This window comes from Acanthaster planci, linkage group LG05, assembly GCF_054643075.1.
Source record: "Acanthaster planci isolate LZ-2023a linkage group LG05, COTS_SCS, whole genome shotgun sequence".
NCBI lineage: Eukaryota > Metazoa > Echinodermata > Asteroidea > Valvatida > Acanthasteridae > Acanthaster > Acanthaster planci.
In genome coordinates, this window is record NC_141781.1 from 10,907,762 (window position 1) to 10,932,030 (window position 24,269).

The 24,269-nt window shown below is 41.5% G+C and overlaps 2 protein-coding genes across 7 annotated transcripts in view; one reads left to right on the forward strand and one right to left on the reverse strand.

The window, feature by feature from the left end:
* Nucleotides 1-1,029: 1,029 nt before the first annotated feature.
* On the forward strand, nucleotides 1,030-4,512 carry LOC110982711 (PCNA-associated factor-like). The gene is made up of 4 exons (XM_022241342.2): nucleotides 1,030-1,200; nucleotides 1,607-1,690; nucleotides 2,579-2,762; nucleotides 3,358-4,512. Exons 1-4 carry the CDS (start codon nucleotides 1,164-1,166, stop codon nucleotides 3,539-3,541), a joined length of 489 nt encoding a protein of 162 aa, XP_022097034.1. The 5' UTR covers nucleotides 1,030-1,163; the 3' UTR covers nucleotides 3,542-4,512.
* A 1,782-nt stretch (nucleotides 4,513-6,294) lies between these two features.
* Nucleotides 6,295-24,269, reverse strand: part of LOC110981061 (casein kinase I-like) — a 67,844-nt gene continuing 49,869 nt past the window's right edge. For all 6 annotated transcript variants that reach the window (XM_022238261.2, XM_022238251.2, XM_022238282.2 and 3 more), the window contains 6 exons: nucleotides 22,648-22,733; nucleotides 15,485-15,569; nucleotides 14,151-14,299; nucleotides 13,406-13,501; nucleotides 12,271-12,455; nucleotides 6,295-12,074 (listed from right to left, as the gene is read on the reverse strand). In XM_022238261.2, the coding sequence (XP_022093953.1) occupies nucleotides 12,020-12,074; nucleotides 12,271-12,455; nucleotides 13,406-13,501; nucleotides 14,151-14,299; nucleotides 15,485-15,569; nucleotides 22,648-22,733 (656 nt within the window). In that variant the 3' untranslated portion in view covers nucleotides 6,295-12,019. The remainder of the gene's footprint in view (nucleotides 12,075-12,270; nucleotides 12,456-13,405; nucleotides 13,502-14,150; nucleotides 14,300-15,484; nucleotides 15,570-22,647; nucleotides 22,734-24,269) is intronic.

Genomic DNA, 24,269 nt, shown 5'->3' on the forward strand with positions numbered 1-24,269 from the left:
GTCCGTGGTTTGCCACGTCTGCATAAACGTTAAATGTAAAAATGTGTAACAGTTCCAAAGATATAATAAAACTATTTTTCAAAAACTATATTAAATGTAATAAACCTAATTATTTTATATTAAATATAAAACTCAAAGAGAAATATTCGATTAAACCATGGAGGAATAAGAACGCACATCAAATGGGTTTCGCATTTCCATGTGTGAAGTGAATGGCAGTTGTCCATTCCGAATCCGTAGAATCCGAACTTTCAGTTCTGTATGCAGTGGTCCAAACTAAGAAAAACTTGAGAAATTCAAAATTACAATGCCGCTAGTTCAGACACTCTACTATCATTATGGTCGACACAGACGACGTGGGCCCGTTTTTTAATCAGCATAAACGTCCCAAAAGGCAGCAGAGTCCTTTGAAGTAGTGAAACAAAAACAGAAAAAGAGGTTAACTGAGACAGAAAGGTGCTTTTCTTGAGGTTTATATTTTAAAAAGGGAGTCAGGTTGGTGTACTGGCTTTCCTTGCCTTCCACCTCTGTGACCTGGGTTCAAATCCAAATTGCTACCGGTAGTAGGTCAGCATGTGAATTGGGTTTTCAGTCCCTACCTGATTCTATTGGTTTTCCTTGAAAATTTTTGTTTTCTTAATTGTCACATCATCCATCCTGTAATTGGGGCTAAACTGCACTTGGATGGACAGATACAAACAAATAAATAGATAAAAATCCATTGCAGCCAGCTGCCATTAAACAATAATCAACGGCGAGAGTTGTAGCTGTGTATCTTTCTGTCTTTTTCAAAAATTGCTCAAACTTTTCTTTCTTCTGTTGATTTGTAGAGTTGTCCAAACCAAGTTAGCAGGAATATTCTTGGCAAAAGTGTAGCGACAGCACGAAAACACTAGTTAAAAGAGCGCCCTCTTTTGACGAGTGATACATGACTGGTGCATTGCATCTGCACAACGTAATTACTTGGGACAGGAAGTATGGAAACCAGCTCATCTGCTCACTGACCTTTAAGTTGACCTCAAGTGGCGCGCCAAATTATAAGTTTGGCGCGATAGTTTCATTCATCCGGCCGGCTGCAACACGAATGTGTGTGCGCACTATTAAAGTAGGCTTATCGTATCTTAGCTGTGCAGATATCCAGTTTCGACAAATCAGAATACAAAATGGTCAGGACAAAGGCAGACAACTGTGCCAGAAAGGGTAGGTTTCGTGGACTATAGTGATCATGCTTGGAGTGGTGATATTCAAGGGAGTAGTCTAGGCCTACGTTTTGTGACGTGTTTGTCATGTCACTTTTGTCTTTGTGTGTCTGAGTCATTTGTGAATCATTTGTGAATGACATGAGTGTTTACAGTGTTCATTACCTTTAGCTCCCTGTTCCTGTAATAAGAGAACAAATTCTACTTTTTCGAAACAACTTATCTAAACAAGTTTTTGGTGACGTCCATATCCAAGATCATGACAAAAAATTTCATCTAAATATACCAAATACCTATGCTGTTATACAGTATTCTCTTCAACAAGTCTTATCTGATTCTGACGATCTAACATTAAGTTAAAGTAGGCCTGTTGACATTGTCAGTTATTTTACCATATCTCTTTGAAGCTGTTGCAGCCAAGGCACCACGGAAAAATTTGGGTGTGAGTAACAACACAGCAATGAAGGCTGGCAGCTCAATGAAGTCCCCTGGTAAGCACATCTTGGAGTTTTCTTTGGCAGAGTGCTAAAAATATAGTTTTTCTTCTCGCTGATTGTCACCCGCTTCCCTTTTCCCTACCTGCCTTTTTAAAAAGTTTCTCTTTGACGTTTCAGAATAATTTCTTTAATTTGTGATATACAGTGATATACTTGTAGGTCAATATGGGAATAGATGAACACAGCATGTAAAATGTCGAGTACATGGAATAGCATAGACTAGCTCCTTATAGCAAGAGTATATGTGGAAGCAAAAAACCTAACATCTTGAATAAAAGGCAGTGGAATTGACCAGTTCACTGTCCTAATATGTTTTTGCTGTAGTACCGACACAGCAACTGAACATGTGCAGTGTTTTTGGATACTTTCAAATTATTTCCATAATAAATCTTGCTTATAAAACACGCTGACATTGTGAATGTGTATTCACAAGATGGAATTAGGGCCTAGTGAAATTTTAAACTTTTTTCCCTTAAAAAATTCTCCAGAGCTCAAACCACAAAAAGAAAACACACATCCTACACTGTGTTTTAGGAACCAATTTACAAAATGAAACAAATAATCTTTTGATTTTTGGGGGGGGGTTAAAAAAAAATCACCAATGTCCACAACGGCTGAGCATTGAATCCAAATTGGATTGGATGCCGGCATCTCGAAAAAACCCAAAGGTGTGGCTGGATGATGGCAAAATATACACTTTGGGGGAAAAAGGACAGGAAAGGGTCCGCCGTGAATTTCTTGTCCATTTAAAATCCTGCATGTAAACTTTTTTTTTACCTTGGACCTAATATTTGCTCACTCTCATTTCACTGTTAAACTGAGTTTTGTAAATTGAGAAAAGGAGTAAAAAAATTCACAGAGCAGTTCTTTTGTGCTAATCAGCTGGCAAAAAAGGCAAGTACCGAGGAGGGAATCCGGTCTGCCCACGACCAACGCCAGAGTGGCAGAAAGAAATCACCAATTTCATGATCAGGTCGCCAAGGAGTGCCACGAAACAAAAGGAGAACGTCGACCCAGAGGATGGGGAGACTTCGGTAGAGGCAGGATGCAGCAGCAAAGAGGACAGGTGAGAAGGGGAGATGGGTTTGGGCAGGGAGAATAGAATCAGAGTTGACTGGGATTTTGATTATGCAAGCAATGAGATTTGTTTCTGAGAAAATGTTTCCCAATTTCTTGAAAGTGGGCAATTCCGCAATGTTAACAAGTCTCCTGACGGGTTGCACCTCGATTTTTCCTCAAATTTTCCCCTGCCTTTGATTCACGTTAAATCCAATCCTTTTCATTATTGCATTGTTACCTGGATAAAGCCCTGCCGTGTGTAAATTGTGTGAAATTTTGTAGTGTCTCAGACATGACGCCTGAAGGTCACAAAGGTGTTGGAACTTGAGCGCAGAATCAGTCAATGGAAAAGTACCTTCTGAACAGTGAAAATGACCTAGGCCACATCTGATTGACTCACCAGGGCGGATGCATAAAAGCTACTAGCTGGTAGCCTCCATGGGCATGCTTGTTATATCCTGCTGTAACTGAGTAAGCAGGGTGGCCTTGTGCTCTGCACTATTTTGAGCATGTGACTACAGCTTCTCATTGGTAGTCCTCAGAGCCCGGGCTAAACTTCCAGAACTGACTTCAAAATGACAATTTTTTTCCTGTTTACACAGGACCGCAGTAGCACAGGATAGCAACAATAGTAGCAGGGTAGAAGACGACACAGTTCCAGACATCGAGGAGACTGTGGACGACGACAATGAAACGGACATGGAAGCATGCTCCTTGGGAGCATCATCGTCCAAAGCAAAATTTAAAAAGAATAATTGCATCAGCGACAGTGAAGACGACGATTGAGTTTCCTTCAGAAACATTTCCTTCTGTGTAAAGATTTGTCCATTCTTTCTGATGCTAGTTAACTTTCTAAACTGAAGACCCAATCAGCTTTCTTCTTAAATTTACGACAGCATTGCAACTAGGCAGACAACTTTTGGCATTGAAACAAAAGGATCCCTTTTTTTAGACCAGAACTGACAGGTGGTTTACAGTTGTCACTGTTTAGAAATCAGTGTTTTTTTTTCTCAAATCATGTTACACATCACATGTACACCCATTCTCCCACCGTAGTTGTGGGGACATACATTCCATATTTCAACTACTTTGTGGCGACCAAAAACATGGGGACAAAAAAAATGTCCCCACAACTCAGTCCACATTTGGCTAACAACAGAACTTGTTGCTATCTTGTGTTGATGACTGGCAGACTTTTCACATAAGTTGAATATGTCACAGTTCAAGTTCTTTTCAGCTATGCAATTATGACTTTTGAACAATGCACTCTCTTGAATTGAGCATATTTTTGATATGCTAGAATAAATTGATTCAAAATACGTGTAACCTGTTGAAACAGAAAGACTAATTCTGTTGTGGTTTGTTAGGGTATTAGAAGTTATGAATTTTTTGTGTAGGTATCTTGAAGACGACACTTTAAATAGATTAGCGTGATACTTATATTTTTTTTTTAATGTTTCTAGATGCAAGAAATGCTCAGGCTTATTGTTTACTTCCAATTCCGAGCCTTTTGTTTAATTTGGTTGCAAGATAAAAGCAAAATACCTCCAAGAGCAGGTGAGAAGTAGAGACGGAAAATCATAAAATGATCTCTTCTTACTCACTTTCATAATTTCAGGCCAGAAAACTCGTATCAGTGACACAAATTTCTGCCTCGCTGTTCCACATGATGTGCCTGGAGTTCTCAATCTAATAGTATTGTACATAAATGTTACATTGTACAGTTACGTTCAATAAAAGAATTGTTGGAAGAACAACAGTGGCCGAGTGATTTTCATTAGCTAGTTTAGACTTGGTGTCCATGACAGCATGTAGTGTTTTGAAAGCTGGAGGAAAATAGGGACTTTAAATTTATATTAGGCACGAGAATGCTACTCTGAGCCTGGGTACCAAACATACACAAAACATTGCTGCTGACAAACTCTTGTAGTGGTTGATAAAACCTTATTTAAGGAAAATTAAACTAATCCAAGTAAGTGTGAACTACATTTTTATTTGTTGTAACATTGATTAGTCTTTCTAAATTTAATGCGTTTGGTATTTCCTGAATAAAGCCTGTATTTAAAAAAAATAGCAAATTGAACATCAATAATGTTCACTTGCTTCTCAGTGGACCATTTTTAAAGGCAGTCTCTTCCACAATGAGTTTCACGTTTCCAGGACAAAACGCAAGTTTTGGAAAAAAAAAGTGAGCTCGTATTCAACCAATTTGTATGTAAGGCAGATGAAATTAAAATATTTTCAGCTTTGTGTGCATATATTTGCATATAAGTTTTGCATAAGAACTATGAATGATTTGCATTATCAAAAACAACAGAACAATATATCTACATTAGATGGTAAAATGATCTTTGGAACATGTAGGTAGCTATAGAGTTGTTCCCTATTTTTCTCCAAACTGATGATACTGCTGAAAAGTATTTTTCATGACATCCTGAAACATTCCAGATTAAATCCCAAAGCCAAGGCTCAGAAAATAACTTTGTTCTTGGAGGCGGATTCCTTTCCCCAGAAGTTGAGCAACGCAACAGATGAAATGACATGCTGTGAAGTACAAACACACGTTTGTTACTAGAAGATGAACTGAAGATGTATTTATCATAGATGTTAGGAAGACCAGAAACAAGATTTTTGTCCACCCAGACTTGGTCCGAACTTTTCTCGTATACAAACCATCTCCTTGATGTGGTGAAGGCCTACCCGCACATTTTGTTACCTACCTGTAACATTCCTTTCTTCTCATGCAGTTCAGATTTCCAATTTTTCTTGAACAGCAGAAATATTTTTAGCTGGATTTTTGTTGCTGGTCTCCTTAGCTATTCCACTTCCTTTTGCCACAACAACCCTGAACCAAAAATGCCTCTAAACAGACTTTTACAAAAGGGGAAATAATAATAAATATTTATATAGCGCACATATCCATCAACCGTGGTGCTCAAGGTGCAGTATTATCATTATCCCTGCACATTGGGCTCACAGCAACTGAACATTCCTGAAACCATCTCGGCTCCCTGGGAAGTATACCAGTACTATCTGATGCAGCCCTATCAGGCATACACGGCTAACATAGCCTCACAGGTACCCATTTACTCCTGGGTGGAGAGAGGCACATAGGGGTAAAGTGACTTGCCCAGGATCACAACATGCTGCCACCAGCTGGATTCGAACCCCTGACCCTATGATCAGAACCTACAAACCCTAACCACTAGGCCACATGCCCCCCAAAAGCCTTGTGTGGACCAGGCTCAGTCCACACAAGGCCTCACACCACCTGCATTATTTGTTATCAGGTTCATACAAAGGATGGCAAGGTTTACACTCACAAACTGGCACCATAGTTCACGGGGGGTTACATATGTTAATCGACAGTTGTTGTGGGGACCAAATTCGTTATGGGGACAAAATTTATGGGAACAAATTTTATCTCTCTAACTCGGTCCCAAATTTCCTTGGGGAAAAAAGGTCCTTCAATGCGGTACTGACTAGGGCTGTGCAGTTGACACAAACTAACGATGTAAACAACACCCACAGCCGGTACATTCAATTCACTTGCATCATTTTTATTAAAACATCCACAAAGTTTCAATAATTAATCATAGTTTTACCTTTTAAATAAACCACAGATGTTGTTTAATTACTCGCTATGAACAGGATTTTCATCAAAGTGAGAATTTTCTTTGTGGAAATAAGCTGTCTTAATCACATCTATATATGCCAGGTTAAAAATATAGCACTGATTAAAAAAAAAGAAGACATTATTCATGTTCTGGGTAAGAATACAGCACTACTTGCAAAACTGCACCAAAAAAAAGGAGATCTTCATTACACCAGTGAAATGTCAAACTAAATCACATTGGACAACTTCATAGAATCTATCAACAGCCAAATAATTTGAATGCTATATTTTTAACCTCACGTTAACTATCATTGCCAAAAACTAACTAACTTCTGTAAAATGGAACTTCTTGTCCCATTTGTTTCTTTTTGTCCCCCGGTTTTTCTTTTTGAACAATTTTTTCATTTCCACTACAGGGCACCTTCACTGCACACTACGGTACATAACATCTGTACCAAATCAAATCATCCTTTAATGCACCAGATAATGTAATCCAGAACATATGTTGATCAAAACATTCGCACCCAAGCCACTTTCTTCAGAAAGTACAAAAATCACACCCCCCATCCTAAACTAAATTAAAGTATGTTGCCTCGACTGAGCCTTGGGCTGCGGATTATTCCACAACCGGCTCTTTGGTCACCAAAAGTTCTCAAGTGCTCAGGCTTAAAATGCTTGAGAAGCCGGGATCAGTCCACCGGTATCCTGAGCATCAACTACATGTAATCAAACCTGAATCACTGTAGGTTTTTGAACATCTCAGGCAGACAGTCCCTCCTCCTGGGGATATCATAAATCTGCCGGTGATCTACATTATTTTCTTGAGAACAAACTGACAGAGCGAAGTATACCTCCAACTACAACGCCTCTAAACTGCGACAGTTCAAGCTCGTTTAGCATCCTTCCCTTTCAGAAAAACTGCCATTTCTCACTCCTTGAGAGGTACCACTGTGGCAATGAATTCATTACATGTGCAACCAGGTACTTACAATCTTTGTAGGTTATATTTACAAGTAGAAAGATTTCCGTGTTTTTTTATTAACAAAGGGAGCAATTTGTGGAGAGCATACTCCCGCTATGTTTAACTTACAGCTATTTATACAGTCAACAGAGAAACAAAAATCACGTCTTAGTTCCTTTACTTTAAAACAAAGATTCATTTTTGTATCTTTTTTTACAAATTAATCTGTGGACACAATTACTTTTAATCGTAAACACAGACATAGACCGAGTGTAAATTGATTTCTGCTTTTCAGTAAAAATACTTTCTAAAGCCAATGCAAAGTGAAAAGTGTAGTTGAGAATAGGTGCAATGACTTGGCAAACACTTGACATGTACAACACTTTAAAACAAAAACTCCGGATGACCTACAGAAATGCTTCTCATCAACAAAAATATACAGGGGAAATTGCCATCTCTTTCAACTATTTCATACTAAAAAAGAGAAAACAATTCTTCAGGAAACTACGACACACAAAACTTAAAGATGGGGGAAACTTTGCAATGGGGTCGGAACAATACTTAATCAATGATGCAGGCAAGGCGTCGATTGTCGAAGAATGCTTTGAAACAAAAGCTGCCACGAGAAAATTGTCGTGGGTATAGTGCCATGCAGATTTATTCCTGTGTGGAAATCATGAGCAAGAACTGGCCCCAAATGGCCTCACTTTGTAAGCAGGCAAGATACATGAAGTCACCAAGTCATGACAAGCTTCATGTACCTGTTTTATTATCTACAGGGTGATTAACAGGTTTTTCCACCAAAGTTTTTTTTTGAAAGCTTGATTATCAGTTGTGCCCTGCAAATAAACTTTTCCCAACGATTCAAAGAAAAAGTGGAAATGTAACAGGAACAAAGCCCAGTGTGCTCACATTTTGACTGTGACAAGACTGACCATCTGTACTGCGTACAATATCTGGTGAGCATATGTGAGTTTGGGCACACTGCTGCAAGCCGTGTTGGAAACAGGCACTGTCCCTGTGGCTACAGCTGTTCACTGTAATTTAACTAATGGCAAAATCTAAGCCACAGCCTTAAGACAGCTCAATACCATGCAGACTTATAGTTTCTGATTTTTTACTTCATTTTCAAAACAAAAATAGCTATTTGTTTCTCAGTTCACAGGTTAATTGCAGCAAAACTTGAAAGGTACACAACAAAAATTATTTCAACAATGAGAAACAATGGGAAAAAATTATCAGAGACAAGATTTGATGCTTTTCATAGCCTTTCATACTTGGGCTACATTATGGCTCAGAGTGGACAGGGAAGATGAGGAAATAACATGACAGACATCAAAATGGCATCGAGTGTACTGCACTTGTGCTTTTTCAGTGAACCACATCACAAAAAAACAACAAAACAAAACAAATAAAAAACAAACCATTTTTCAATACAGAATCTCAAAACGCACACTGAGACGGAAAATCAACAAGGACCCAAGCACATTATAAGAATGCCGACATCAAGCCAGAATATATTACTACGCTATTTGCACAAGTCCACCATTACATTTTCCCCCGGAAGAAAAGTTCACCAGTGTTTTTTTCTTACAGTTACTCTGTCCTGACTCGCTATGATCGTTTTACTCACCACTGCCAATATGAAAGTCACAAGGGTTCCCGGAGTACAGTAGTAAAAAAAATTTCAAAGCAGGGCTTTTTTTTTCTTATTTATTTCTACAAAGTACAACAACCAACATCAACACTTCTTCCTTTCTGTCACTGGGTATAAAAAATGAGATTCATAACTCCTGTTTCAACTCACTCAAGTCCATAGAAAAAAGTTACGCAAACTAGGCGTGGTCAAGGGTCTGGTGGGCGGGGTCGAGGTGAGGTAGATCCTTTGTACATGGTTTAAATAGGGAATCTGACATGCATTTGTGCAAGTCAGGAGAACAAGTGGGTGGAGGGGAATGGAGGGACAGGGAGGGGGGGAGTGCAGATTTTAAGTGTCTTTGACCTGTCTGTGCAATTCCTCTTCACACCGCTACAAGACACCTGACTTCCAAAAAGAGCCCATTTGGCCACATTTCACTCATTTAAATAAAAAGCCCTTTAAGCATTAACACATGCATGTAACCCTTTGCACAACTTTGCAAAGATGGTGCAGTTTTATTTCTTGAATAAAGGGGTGAAGTAGAGCTGCAGGGGCAGGGATGGGTGGAAGGGTGAGGATTATGGGAGTGGAGATAAGGACAGTATAGGAGCAGCCAGTTGAAATGTTTCTATGACTTCAACTACAAATCAGGGCAACGAGTCTAGGTACATGCAAGAAGTGAAGCTGGAGTTACAGACTGGAATTATGAGGAACAAGTGCTTATTGTTGAAGGACTGTGATTGATGGGTGACTGCAGAGCAACGAACACTTGATTCAAAGCTCATTCACAGTCATCTCCAATTCTAGTGTGTTACTGTTTAACAATATTGATTTTCCAAATCAAATAAAATCATTCCTGTTGCAGGAAGGAAGGACCTCCGCGGATAACAATATTCACTCAGATTTACATTAAACAAAAGCACCGATCAATGCACCTTTGCCGAATGATTAACGGTCAAAGTCTGATCTGAGCTGGGAGTGCACTGCTGCCAGTTTGGCTGCTGTGATGGGCCGACATGTACAGCTGCAAGGTGGTGCAGTACATGCTATCTGCAGCCCTCTCGAGAACATAAAAATCAATAGTGTGCATTTTGTTTGGTGGCATGAAGCAGATTGACGATGCGAGTAAGATGTGCAGCAGACATGTAATAAAAAGTAAAGAAGAAATTAAGTAAAATGCAATAATTACTACGAAACTGTTTCTGGCAAATGGAATAAAACAAAAACAGGCTGATATCCATGATTGACTGGCTAGCCACCTCAGGGGACAGGATCTATTCTGCGAGTTTGATCTGAACGGGTTGGTGTTCTGATGCCACATGTGTGTGTGACAAACCTCGGAGGGCACACTCCATGATTTCACAGAGATTGCAAAAATATTACACTTTAAAGACAAAAGAAGGCTACGATCAGATGTCACTTGACGCTTGGGCTTAATTACATTGTACAAACATGCCAACAAACCACGAAGGCCAATTAATGCACACAGTGAAAGATAACTTCAAAGAAACGATTCCCCATTTTTCACGAAACTTTTTGCTTAAACCTAAATTTTTTTCACTCATGACCACTCCCATGTTCCATTTTCCCTTTTTTTTCTTTGAACTCCTACCTTATTCTAATGTTTTAAAACATGAACATCCAGTGAATGGAAACGCAACGCAACGTAAAACTCTCTTAAACACAGGACTCTGACCCGGGACAGGTAAAGACATTCAAGTGCAAGTACAGGACTCAGCACCTCTACATTCCCCTCCCCCATTTTTTTTTAGCTATCGTTGCTTTGCTATCTGCGGTTTGAGTGCAAAACAAATACCAACACATTTTGAAAAATCCTTGCACTCTCTCCTCTGAAAGTTACTGAAGTGGGTGCCGGGTTGCAATTTAAGCTCTAATATTTATTATTAAACAGAACGGGCCCGCTGGATTTTCAGAAGGTAACATACTACAGATCAAGGTGAATATTGTGTGACCAATCATGACCCTTAAAAGCTCAGGTGAGGGGAGAGAACTACGGTAGACCAGCCAGCTTCTAAACAGCACCTGGAACACAGACTCAAGATCTAGTGTGCTTGGATGCAAAACATGTTCGTCAAATATTATCTTGCAGTGCACCGAATTTTAAAACTCCACACATCCTTCTCCTTCAATAACATGTCTTTCATATGCGTGGACTCGCGGGGGGAAACAAAAATGTACATCATTCCTTCATCAACCTTAACTTTTCGTCATAGGCAGTTTCTTTCACCTCTTATGATGACATCTCAATCAGCTGACACATTTATACCTCCTGCTGTCTTCTTCTCTTGCACAAACTGAACAATTACCGATCCAAACAGGTCAAAGCTTCACTGCCCAGCTGTGACACAGATCACTAACCATCAATGCACCCCGGTTACCAGTGAAATCATATTGCTGTGCCAGCAACTTTTGCTGGTATCCAAACCCTTTCGGCTTATCAATTCTATTATCTAAGCAGCACCGCTTGCTGATTTAGGGCTGGTTCATACTTGCTGCGTTTGCACACTCAGCGTGTAATGTGAACAAAGCAGTTGACGTTCATACTTTCATGTTTTTGCAAGTCTCGGCTGCGTGTGAATATCCGACAAAAGTTACAAATTTCGATTTGTCCGAATATGCATACATTTGGTGCGTACGCACTATCCATTATAACTGCGTACAAGGGCACGCATTTTCATTACGCACTGCGCTTTCGTTCACGCACTGCAGACAACTCAAAATAGACCTTTGCGCTGTGTACACAGTGAATACGCAGCCAGTATTAACCGGCCTTCAGATGGCACAAGTTGAAGCACTTCCAGAGAATGAGGGATTCAATCATACAAGCACCCAATGGCAAACAGGGCAAAAAAGGGTGAATTTTTGGTAACGGGAAAAAAAAGGGACACCAAAAGATCTGACAGCAACAAGTACGCAGAATCCTGCTGGGCGGACGTCGAGCACCACAAGCAAACAGCGCGCAGCTACGAGAGAACAGAGGGAGACGCTGGGAGGGATTGTGGGAGTAGCAAGAGGATGGGGGTAGGGCTATTTGCGACAAGTAGGCCTCTTCTTCTTTTTCCTCCTGAAGAAACAGCAACACCTGTCAGGGAAACGAAATAAGAAAGTTGAAATTTGAAAGTTGGAACTACCAGTTCAAGCTGAAAACCCCCCCCCCAAAAAAACAAGCCAGTTCGGTATTCCAACAGTACATGCCAAAACTGAAGCACGTCCAAGCTTTTAATACACGCAATTGGACAACATGTAATTTACACTGGCAAAAGCAATGGTGAACTTACTTTGTGTCGTCGGGCGAGTCGATTTCAGGCTGCGGGGCGATGGGCACCTCGGACCGGCGATCTTCCGGTCCCAGCTCCCCATTGGTGGAGCTCATGACCTGAACGGAACCCCGCTGGTCGGCCATGGCCACGGGCGGGGCTAGCTTGGCCGTCTGCTCGGGCCAGGCACGTGCGGTTGGTGGTTGCTGCTCAATACAAAAAGTGGGGGAGAATGACAGAAAGGTTTCAAAAGTTAAGTTTTGCCCTTCACTTAGGAAATTATGTTACACAGTGCATTCTCACAGCATGTGAAAAGAGAAATCATAACCTGCCGAGGTGCGACTCAAACCCATGACTTCCTACATGCTAGGGTAGACCCCTCCAAAAAAGCTTTCTAATAATTCTGACATGAATTGTTCTGAAGTGACTATCTCCCTCCCCTCTGCTGTCATCCCTTAAATGCAGTGTCAACATTTTCACAGTATCTCGCCTGGGGTGGTCTGGCTGGTACATTGGTACCCTGCCTCCCACCTCTGAGACCAAAGTTCAAACCCCACCTGATACATCAAGTAAATTGACTGCCTGCATCTTCCCCCCAGAATTCTGTCTTGAGGGGGTGTTCTCTTACATCTTAAAAACAGACATTTCCTTTGTTAACTTCTCCCAGAGGCTACTAGTAATCCAGTGATAAATGCATTTCGAGGGTCGTTGGATATGAATAAAACAAAACAACCACTGGCACAGATTCTACATCTTAAACTTCCACTTGTCTGCAATAAGTAAATTGCGAGTGACCTCTGCCCTTTGTTCACTTTGAATAAATATCTCCTCCAGAGTCTTTGGAGTATTGGATATTTTATCTTGAGACTTCTCCAACCTTCACAAGACTGCTACTCATCACATCACAGAGACAAAGCTCTCTCCCAAAGTCAAATTAAAAACACTTGTAATAGTCAGTCGTAGGAGTCAGAAGGACACACACACACAGTGGACCATTCTAAACCTGCAGGATGCCAATGTTGGTGAAACCACATATCATAATAACAATTCTGAGTGCGGAGAGGCATTCAAAGCACTCTGGAGGCTGAAAACACTCCAGTGCAGCACCTCGGCGAACGGCTCACTGGAAATGTCCGAGAGGTTGGGATTTAGGTACCTTTTGAGCATAGCGTGCTTTCTCTCGCTCCCTCCCTTGAGGATTGGCATCTTTCGACTGTGACACTTCACTCGCAGTTGTGGTGACGTGTGATGTCTGGAACAAAGGGAACCAAAAAAAAGGAAGTGGTCAATAACATTGTAACTAGTGATATACGGATGATAAAACTGCCTGAGTTACCGACGCGACTTCCAAATGCACGACATAAGATATCCTAAGGACATTTTGTTGCTGAGAATTTCTGTGAGTTTGAAAACTTAAAGAGCTTAAGAGGAGGAAAAAACAGGTCATGTAAAGAAAGTAGGCCTGCATGTATGTACTGATGACATCACGCTTTCTTTGCACATGTACTTTGATATGGAGCCAGTGGAGGCCCACGATACACTGAGCATCATAGGAAAGCGCACACATAAACACAATATGACATCATCAGTACAGACGTCTATCCTGTTTGCAAGTGTGACATCACTTCAGTTTAAACCACACCCACTGCACATGCATTGCACATGGAGTTACATGCATTAATCACCGTTTACATCGAACTATGGAACGGGAAGTTAACGCGCAACTTCAGCCATCATCCAACGAAGTCACGAACGAATCGGATTTGGAATCTTTAAATCCTTTTAACATTCCCTTACACGACATTTAAACAAATCATTTTTGAAAAACAAAAGGCCGGTCTGGAGATGCATCCTGCCAATTTTATCACAGGAAGCAGACAGACAAAGCTACCCTTCCTTACCAGCTGTTTGCCCGTCCAGTCAAACTCTGTCTCCTGGCCGAAGCCTTTCCTGTCATATAGGTCCTGGAAGAGCTTCCTTAAGTAGTTGTAGTCGGGCGTCTCAAAGAAGTCCAGTCTGCGGACGTAGCGTAGGTAGGTTGCCATCTCATCTATGACAGGGGGAGCAGTGGCAAGCATTCAACAGGGCACCAGACCAAATGTCAAACAAACAAGGGGTACTGTCAAGGTTGGACGGTGATAACTTTATGCAGGGCATAACCACTGTGACCAAACTACTGTGCTTTACAGTTCAAACTTAGCGGTGCTACAAAAGGGTATCTTCTCAGTGCTCTCAAAAAATAGTGAGAAAGAGTTTGTGTCTGGAGTTTCATGTAGTTTGGGTTTAAAGGGCTGTGACACCGACTGCACAGATACAACAGTATGTTTCAGTCAAGTCTGACCTCAAGTAGATAAACTGCTGATTAGTGAACCTGACCATAAGTAACAGGAATGAACTATGTAGGCCTATGCCGCATACCCGTCCATATCAAAACCTGGTTCCATTTTTTCAGGCCAAGTACCCGTAAAAAAGTTCCACAGATAAAATGCACGTGAACTTTAATAGTGAAAGGCAGATTTGCTGAAAAACCATCGTGCCGTTGAGAAACCCACGGTCATAACTCCAGTTCAGAGACTGACGGAGCTACTTTTGTTACAAATTAAAGGTAACAGTTGGTTGAATAAAAAAGTGGGGGAGATTCCCTCTAACAATTAGCACAATGTACTGCTTCCTACATATGAAAAAGATGCCTGTTTTGCTGAGATTGTATGCAATGCCAATTGTAAAGGGTACCTGGGTACCAGGTACTGACATAAAATAGGTACCTGGATCCAAAATTACCCATAAACACACACCCCTCCAACTATGGCAAAGGAATACCTCTGCGAGCAGCATATGACTTAATTGAAGACTGCATGACTTGTGTATTGGCTTGTGAGGACTTAAAAATACTTCTGAGGACTTAGGGATACTTTTCGGGACTTCCATGGACTTTTGAGGACTTATGGGGACTTGTACGAAAGTCAGCTACAAGACTGCATTTGAGGAATGTGTTTTTGGCCCTCAAAGTGGATTCAAGAGCTAAGGGGTAAAAAGGCTTGGCAGACTATAAAAGTTGCCGAATTGAGAAGAGGAGATTAAAGCATGCAGGCAAAGCACTGTAAAAATTACATCCTTCCATATCTGGTTGGATAATGAAAGCCCAGCCAGCATACAAGCTTATTACTGATATAATGCAGCCACAGATTTGCCAGGTGAGGATCAAATGACAGGCATTTCATAGGGTCCAACATACCGACATAGTTTTCACATAGAACTTCGATAGGCGTCGCCCTCTTCGTGTCTCCAATTTTCTGGTATCTCTCCTTGAGTGTATCGGCCTGTAATCAGAGGAACAGAAAAAATACATGTAAGTTGGGTTAAAATAGGTAAGTGCTGTGCATCATCTCTGATTTTGCCAAGAAAGTGTAGTCTCGGGAATTAAGCAGAGACAGTAAGAGGGCAAAATAAGCCTTGGTTCTTTGATCAATTTCATGAAATTAAACAAGCAAGCGAGAAAAATATCTAGGAAATAACTGTCCCCCCCAAAAAAAGAAGTGATACATTTGCCTGGTAATTTGTTCCACGAAATTATTTCTGTCGTTATGCAACCTCTGCATGAAGGAGTCTCATGAAAGTACACCATTGTGTTGCGAGTAAACAATTTGATTTCTGTGAGGGGGGTCACGGAACCATTCTCTGCCCCGGGAGAAAAGCAATTCCGATGGCCAAAATGCCCTCAAAGCGTGCTTAATTCTGTGGCGTAAATGAAGCAGCAGGAAAATATACATCCGATAGAAACTGGTGATGTGTAGCTCTGCATTACTTGTAGCATCCGATGAATAAACAGACATATTAACATGCTCTCTCTGCCCTCACGGACGATCACATTTTCAATGGTAACAGCCCCGTGCCCCGTTGACTCAAGACTCCAGAAGCTGTAAGAATTCTGATCATGAAACATGGCCGTCATCACCAGACCATTACAAGCTTCGATCATTTCTGACCTCTCAAAGCACATCTTTAATTTCTTTCTTTCACTTCAGAATCCCGAGCATGCAAATCGCAACCCTTACACAAAGCCATCCACTCAACATCCTGAACGAGGAACATCTGCCCATCCTGATGCCAAGCCCAGCATTGCTGCACGTACACTGGCCCTGATATTCCTTGTATCGTGACACAGTAGAACGAGGTAGAGTCGGCAAGTCTGTGCGCAGCGGTTATTTGCGATAGGCCAGTAATTTGCATCGAGGGGCTCAGGGCACTGTACTTTCACTTGAAACCAAAATCATGACTTCGATTTCAAAGGGAGAGCTCATCCTTGCCAGTTTTAGTACATGCCAAAAGAAAAAACAAAAAAACCCAGACTGCCTCTAATCAAACCAGTTTATTAACCCTGACCCCCTAGGAACCATTGACATCATGCGTATGTATGCTTTTTGGATTCAGAATGGTTTAGGGTTAGTGTTTTACTTGTTCATGTACATGTAATGTCAAAGGATTTACTTCATGTAATTAAGCTGGCAGTACAGCAGTAATACACATGCCTACCAATATAAGCTCCTAATTATGTACATGTACTTGAAAAAAGCAGGTGTACTGTATAAGAACTGCCCTTGCCAATAGCTGTCTCCTACCCATGTCCTGACACTAGCACAGACCACACAATCATGATCTTATGGGATGCGATACAGAGCAATATTAACCTTTGTCCAGGGGTTCTATAAAGCCATGCACCATATCGCAGAAGAAACAAATCTTTGTTACACTTCTGTTTGACTGTACCCATGGATCACAAAATGGATTCTACATACATCCTCAGGCACATAGCTACAATGTACACCACCTGGGCAGTAACATAAGACAACAGGATAATTTTAAACCTTCCGTATCTAGGATAAAATTTGGCTATTCAAAACACAACTCCACATTTGACATTTGATGAGGTGAAGCAATGTGTAGGTGTTACAGGGCTGTGACATACATGTATAGGCCTACCCGTGAAAGGGGGCCCTAACTCCACCCCTAACCCCACTTAAAGCAAGAGAGGGAAGAACAGAAATTTCAATCCAACTGTCAACAGCACAGACGTTGTGTCTCACTTTTTTGAAGTAGACATCCTTAATATCAAAAAGTGACCGTCTGTTTCACCGGGCAGCAAACTCATCGAGGGTTCAAGGTACATGTACATGAACATGCATAAATTTGATATCCATGCTATCACTCATTTTCAGAAGTATTAAAACGAACGAGATGGTTTATTATTCCTGCGCCCCGACAATAAACTGTTTCTGAGTGCAGAGGAAGCTGAGGCAAATTACACTCCCATTCTGGCAATATCGGGATGCACTGAACCGCACAGATGTACTGCGCTGCGCTGAAGCCTAACAGTAACAAATTTAGTCTCCTTGTTCAATGGTGTATCAAGAAATAGCGTACTCTACAGTGGGCTACTTATGCATGTAAAAATCATGTGTGTTGACATAAAACATATGTTCACATGCACTCACGTGTATTTGCCTCCGGCTTGATTTTGATGCCAGGCATCGTTTAGACCATTGTTCAGCACAAATTTCCAAACCTCGAGAAAACCCAGCAATACCGGTGCTAATAATCCTGCCTGGATTGTACAATGTACATGTACATGTATTTCATTGGCTTATGTCGTGAACTACAGCGTTTGCTCATTGTTGTGTGAAATACGGTTAGGATTAAAACGGGTGATGCACAGCCGCACGGTACAATGTGCGAGCACGGTGTGCCAAAATCTGGGTCAAAACATTCGTTGTCTAGTGAGCACAGCCTACCAGTACACTGCAATAAGAGGACTTGACGTGTACTTTCGAAGGGGCTATGGTACTTGACTTCAACACAGCCAAAACAAAAACCAAGTAACACAGAATTGCAAAGGCATAAAACCCCATGTACATATCTAACACTGGAAACAGCAGTGCCTATTCTAAAATTGGAGAGAGAAAAAAAAACCTGGGGACAATGATCCCTACAAAATAAAAGAAAAATCAACACGGTTGATAGATGTGCTTGGCAACTTTTACATAATGTGTACAGACACAGAAGAAGACATGTTTGACAAACTGTACTTCTCAGGCCAAGCAAACACTTGAAATGCAATATGGCTCCCACTGGATTGTAAGCCAATACGACAATCAATGGGATGTTGTTTCCTTGCCAGCGGATAATTCACATGCAAGAGGGGCTGTTCTATTAAACCAGGCTATATGATGGGACACAAATACATGCGAAAACAGGCCAAGCGCTTAGTTAGGACGAGATGGCTCCATAGTCCATATGCCAATTCATGTACCGGTACATGTATTTGATTTGTCTGTGGATAATACACGTACATGTACAAGTGCTGCAGGAGAAAAAAATCGACAAAGCACTTTGGAAGCCGATCAGTAGGTGACAGAGATGGATGGCTGAGACAGTGCATGTGCACACGCGTGTTACTCAAATCTCCCGTATAAAGATTGGAAAACAGCTCAATGATATCCAGCTAATTTAGTTGTGTGTGTGTTGGGATCCCCAAGGATTTCCCCTTTGAATATTTCATTTGTGGTTTGAGATAAATTGCTTTGTCAGTACTGGCCGCATCATTCTCTGCCAACCTGTTACCAATCGTGAGTAACTCCCCTTCTCATCAAGAAACTTTCAAATAACTACACAAAGATTACTACTAGGGGAGTCGGGTTGGCGTAGTGGTTCTCTCCTCGCCTTTCGCCTCTGCGGTCCGGGTTCAAATCCTGGCCCGGTCCACATGTGGATTGGGTTTTCAGTCCTTACCTGATTCCGTGGGTTTTACCCAGAATATTCCTTTGGGGTTTTCCTCCCACCTTTTAAACTGTAACCGCTTCTCATTGTCTCCTCTCCACAGGTTTCTTCAGGCTTGCGAGCTACAGTGCCTAGGGCGCTTTTGAGGAATCCTTGGTGTCATTATCAGAAATAAATAATAATAACAATATGGATAACAACAAATATTGACATGCCACTGAGCATTTCCTAGAACTGTAGCGAAAAGCCAGAACACAGGAATCCAAAATCTCTGACTCTGTTTAAAAAAAAAACATCAAATACTGGTGACTCTCTGAGTCAAGGCAGTGACCCTGAATTTACTCTGCCAACATGCTGACTGCCCGGGCTTTCAAAATGTTTTTAGAGGCTAGCCCGAGAGAAACGGCATCAGGCCTCCTGTTACACCAGATCAGGGTTTTTTGTTTCGAGGAGCGAGCTGCCTTCTGTGATTGCGACATTGATAGTAATGACAGATGCAGCAATTATGTCACACTTGGAATGAAGGGGGGGAAGGATGGGGGCTGTTGCTGATTATTCAGCGAACTATTTTTATCTTTCAGCCCAATCAGACGAGCAGGCAGACTGCGAGGTTAGGGGGTCTGGCATTTAGATCCATTACTCAAAATTTGACGAACGCCTCGGCATCGGATTGCCACAGTTGCTTCTGATGCATCAAATGCAATGCACTTCTGATTCCTCTGGGCCCTGAATCTAATCATTCAATTATAGAAATATCAGCTGAGACAACTGTGCATATAACGAAAAACCAATAGCCTTGAAAGTGTGCCGAAATATCAGACATTAAGGTCTTCCAAGTGTTGGTCTCATATCACTAAAAATAAACTCACTAAAGGTCTTCATTCACGAAAAGTACGAAAGCACAACTAATTTTCCAAAAATATATGTTTGTATTTTTTTTCCTTTAATTATATGTTCTTTCATCAAAACTGTACAGTAGTGCCGTTCAGTGTACACACATCTTGGGAGGCACCATAGCTGTGATGGGACCACATTCACACACATTTTCTTGAGCTTGACGTATGTACGGTATGCTTTTGACAGCCCTACGGGTCGCGCGCTTGACCTGTCCAGGAGCGTTGGGCCACCGCAGTAATGGCCCCTAATTCTGCTTGTTGAATTACATTATAACACTACATAGGACAGTTTGCTAACAAATTTCGCCAGTGAACAACCTGAGCTCTGGCAAGTTTCACATGTTACTGGCTGCACCGAGGGTCACATTCAACAAATGAAATAACGGGACATACATGACACGCATGGTTCCCCACCCGCATCACTGTTGATCAGACTTAGTAATGCAAAACAGAAGAACTGAACGTGCAATGGAAACACGATTGAATGGTCAGACACCGACTGCCCTTTCCTTGTGAGTACGGGTGTTTACTTCCTAACCACCAACCTGCCGGGGGACACCAAATCAGCGACGTGCGTGCTTGGCCACTCAATCTGCGAGTGTGTTGCGCCGAAATTCTTCTCCCCCCTCCCTTCTTTCTTCATCACATCAATGTGTTCATTTTTCTTCGGGTTTGAGGGGGTGTGTGGCTGCTCGGGAAAATAACACACACAACCCACAGCAGACAACTGCTTGGAGGACTAGATCCTAGCGGCTGACGCATAGTTTATGGCAGTGTGATGGCCTGCCTACCACATTGTCAACCTTGCCAATTTTATCTTCGGGCAAGTTTCAAAATGTCAAACTTGTGTGAAATCGAAAAAGTAGTGGAATAGCCCCCATCCCTGCTTGAGAAACCTGGGCATTTGACTAGAAAGTCAGGGGTGAAAGGTAAAGAAAAACAGCTACAAACTAAAACAAAAACGGGGACTGTGATTTTTGTAATGTGCCTTTTCCTTGTGTAATGATGTGTACATGATGTGTAAAATTGAAGTAATCAGTTGATCTGGAGAAAAGTTCCATGCCTGAAAACTGAACAGTGTCATTACGCATGTTGACCAATGCAACTCTGCAACAAATTGGCAGGGGGTCAAAAATACTGCAAAAATACTCTGCAACTAATTGGCAGGGTGTCAAAAATACATAGGAATGTACGCACGCTGCTGAATACATTCTACTCTGGCCATCCACATCACATGCTTGAGTTTATCAGTGGAAAGGACCTGATCATGTAATCATAGAGCCATTGCTGGATGCGATTCATACAAACTTGGTTGGAATGTGATAACTGTCACAGCCTTAAAAAAACAACACCACTGCACGAGAAAATTGATTTCAGGTAAAAACTAAACCACCGTGGCGAATGAACCTCTGGTGTGGGGCGAGAGCGGAATTACATGGCACAAAACTGCTTGAGGGAAAAAATGTGCTCGGACAAGTACCGAGTCAATTTTGCTGCGTCATTATCGGCTATAATATGATTGGACGTATCTCAGGGGCAGAGACTTTCACGATCAGAGTCTTTGATAAGTCCAGTAATACGGCATATAATACACACAACATGTACAGGGGAAAAAAGGAGAAATGAGGAATCCAACTAGCGCAGCTGCAGTATACTGGGAGGAGAGGAGGCTCCTAGGCATTACGCACAGTCTTACATAAAAACTGTTTCTGTGCCAATGCCCTTGTCCACAAATTTTCAGACATTTTCACTGAGCACCTTTACTTTTGGTGGAATAGTCAGATATATATATATTATTACAAATTTATTTTTTATTTCACAAGATTGAGAATGTACACAGAACCTTGGGCACGGTCTTGAAACAGAAACGCACGCAGGGTGTAGACGAAAATGAAACAACACTGATTAAAAATTTTTAAAAATGCGACGCCCTGTGTCTGTTGTAATTTCAACCAATGCGTGTGATGGTTAGCACCCCCCCTCCCATTCTTTATTTATATCATCTTTTTGAGCATACAAGCCGGTGAGGAGGTGACGGGCTGAGGGGCTGTGTGCTCTTTGTTTTTCCTTTTCAGTTTGAATGCTACAGATGGTGAAGTCCAACAGAAAGAACGCACTTTTTATCAGTACAAGTGCAAAATGACGGGACAAAAAAAGAAGAAGTACGACCCAAATGACGATGATAGTTTTTTACAGCAGCACAGATTCAAAGCCTCCAGGAAGGGCAAGTGAGAACGGACTGACGTGAAGCAAGTGAGGGTTGACTAAATGCTTCTGTCTTCCGACCAGTTATCCAACAATTCTGATCTCAAAATAACGTGAAACGAAGCAACTCTCTCAGAAGCACCCAGGTGGCAACTATTAAATACAGTATTAAATTAAAACCGGTGCACTGAAAATAACCACACAAAAAGGCAATAACACGTATTTTATCCTCAACACAGGGCAAGTTCACACGCCCATCACTTCTTACTGATGCACAAGCGCAGCACAGTCCCACTCATATGACCCTGGTCTTATAATTTTCATGAAATCTCATTGTAACTCACGTTTTGTTGTTTTGTGGTCTCTTGCCACGTCCAAAATTTGGCCAAACTACAGTCAACTTCAGTTGTCACTAAAACTTGGATCTGCCATTCTTAATAAGACATAGAGGATTCCCCCCCACACTCAAGTCTTGTGTCCCCTTCCTTGAGGAAGAGAAATGGAACAGGTCTGGGAGTCTTACCTTCAGACCCTGCCAGGGCAGGCTGCCTCTGAGGAAGTACATGAACATGTGACCCATGGCTTCCAGGTCGTCCCGCCGACTTTGCTCTGAAATGATTGGACAGCAAAAAGAGGGCAAACTTGTGACAAAAACCTGAAGTAATGTGGTGGTGCAAGGTTGTTGGCTACCGGTATTTCACGGTCACCATCTTTCATTGCTTAGAAACAGAAGTTCCACAAACAACACATAAGCCTTGTACATGAACTTATTATTTAAACATTAAAAACATTCAAATTTGAATCTAATCTACATGTACATGCAGTACATCCAAAAATTACAACTGCCTTGTTTTTGTACAAAAAGAACAGTGTCTGGTGAACAGGTAACGGTATTGACCTGTGAAAAAGTTACCCTTCTGTAGAAACTGAAAAAAAAAAACCACTTTGAATAAATGTATGAAACTGACAGCTTCAGTGCCTTCAGTTCAAAGTTTAAACCTACATTCACAAATGTATTGGTATATTACAGCGACCATACATGTAGATAAAGATATCACACTACATGTAAATCGCTAAAAATAAAACACAAGTTGACATCCGGTGACCCAGGGGATAAACTTGATGCAAATTTACGGCAGGCCGGAACTCAAATTCCCATGCGCAATTCATATTGCTACTGGCAAAGAACTCCGGGACCTTCATGTGTATTACAGCATGCGTGACCTTGAAGCACATTATGGCAGGTGCAGAAGCATTGCTCAAAAGAATGGGGAAGCCCCTCTCTCATCCCACACTACTCTCACACAATAAAATTTCTGAAACTTGTGACAACAGGTGCATATGAAGCAATGTGTACAATGTAAATTAAAATGATGCAGGTTACAAACGGGACTTTGAAATTCACTGCAATGAGCCTTGTGCCAGTTAAATTCAAATAAAGTCTGGTACACTAGGTTATCTGATTGTGCATAAACGTAACAATTTGAATTCCCTAGATTGAAGACACTGTTGCTATTGTGTCATTCGACCACCAGAATTAGAAGCCATTACTGAGGTGGCAAATTGTATTAGTCTATACCTTGTGATTTGGGGCAAGCTTTTGCATAGCGACCACCATCTCTGGAATGGACTGGTTCCTTTACGTCCTTCTTATCCATTGAAAACAGTGTACATGTACTGGTGCAAGGCATCTCTTATGTAAGTGACTAAGCAAAAGCGTACCCAAATAATGAGGTACAGTAACAGTGTCTTTTAGTGTGGAGAATTCAAATTATGTTCATATGAATCTAAAGAACTCCATGTACCAGATTTTATTCACAGTTAACTCCCAAACGGTTTATTGGAATCAGCTGTGCCAGTACATGTGCATATAGGTGTGCTGTTCATCAAACTGACACCCATGCAACATCACTCTCCCTAAATAAATTGTTCGCCCCCCCCTCCCTCCAACACGTGTCCACGTGTAAAGCCTCTTTCATACTCCAGTGGAATTCTGACAGCACAATGGAGGCCGAAACCCAACCCGAAAGCTCATAAATGCCACGTACGTGTACATCTCCCGGAAAAAAAACCTCGGAGCCGGCGCAGGATGCTGGACCGCACTGAGGAATACCCCACGGACTGACAACAGCGTTTCATCTCTTC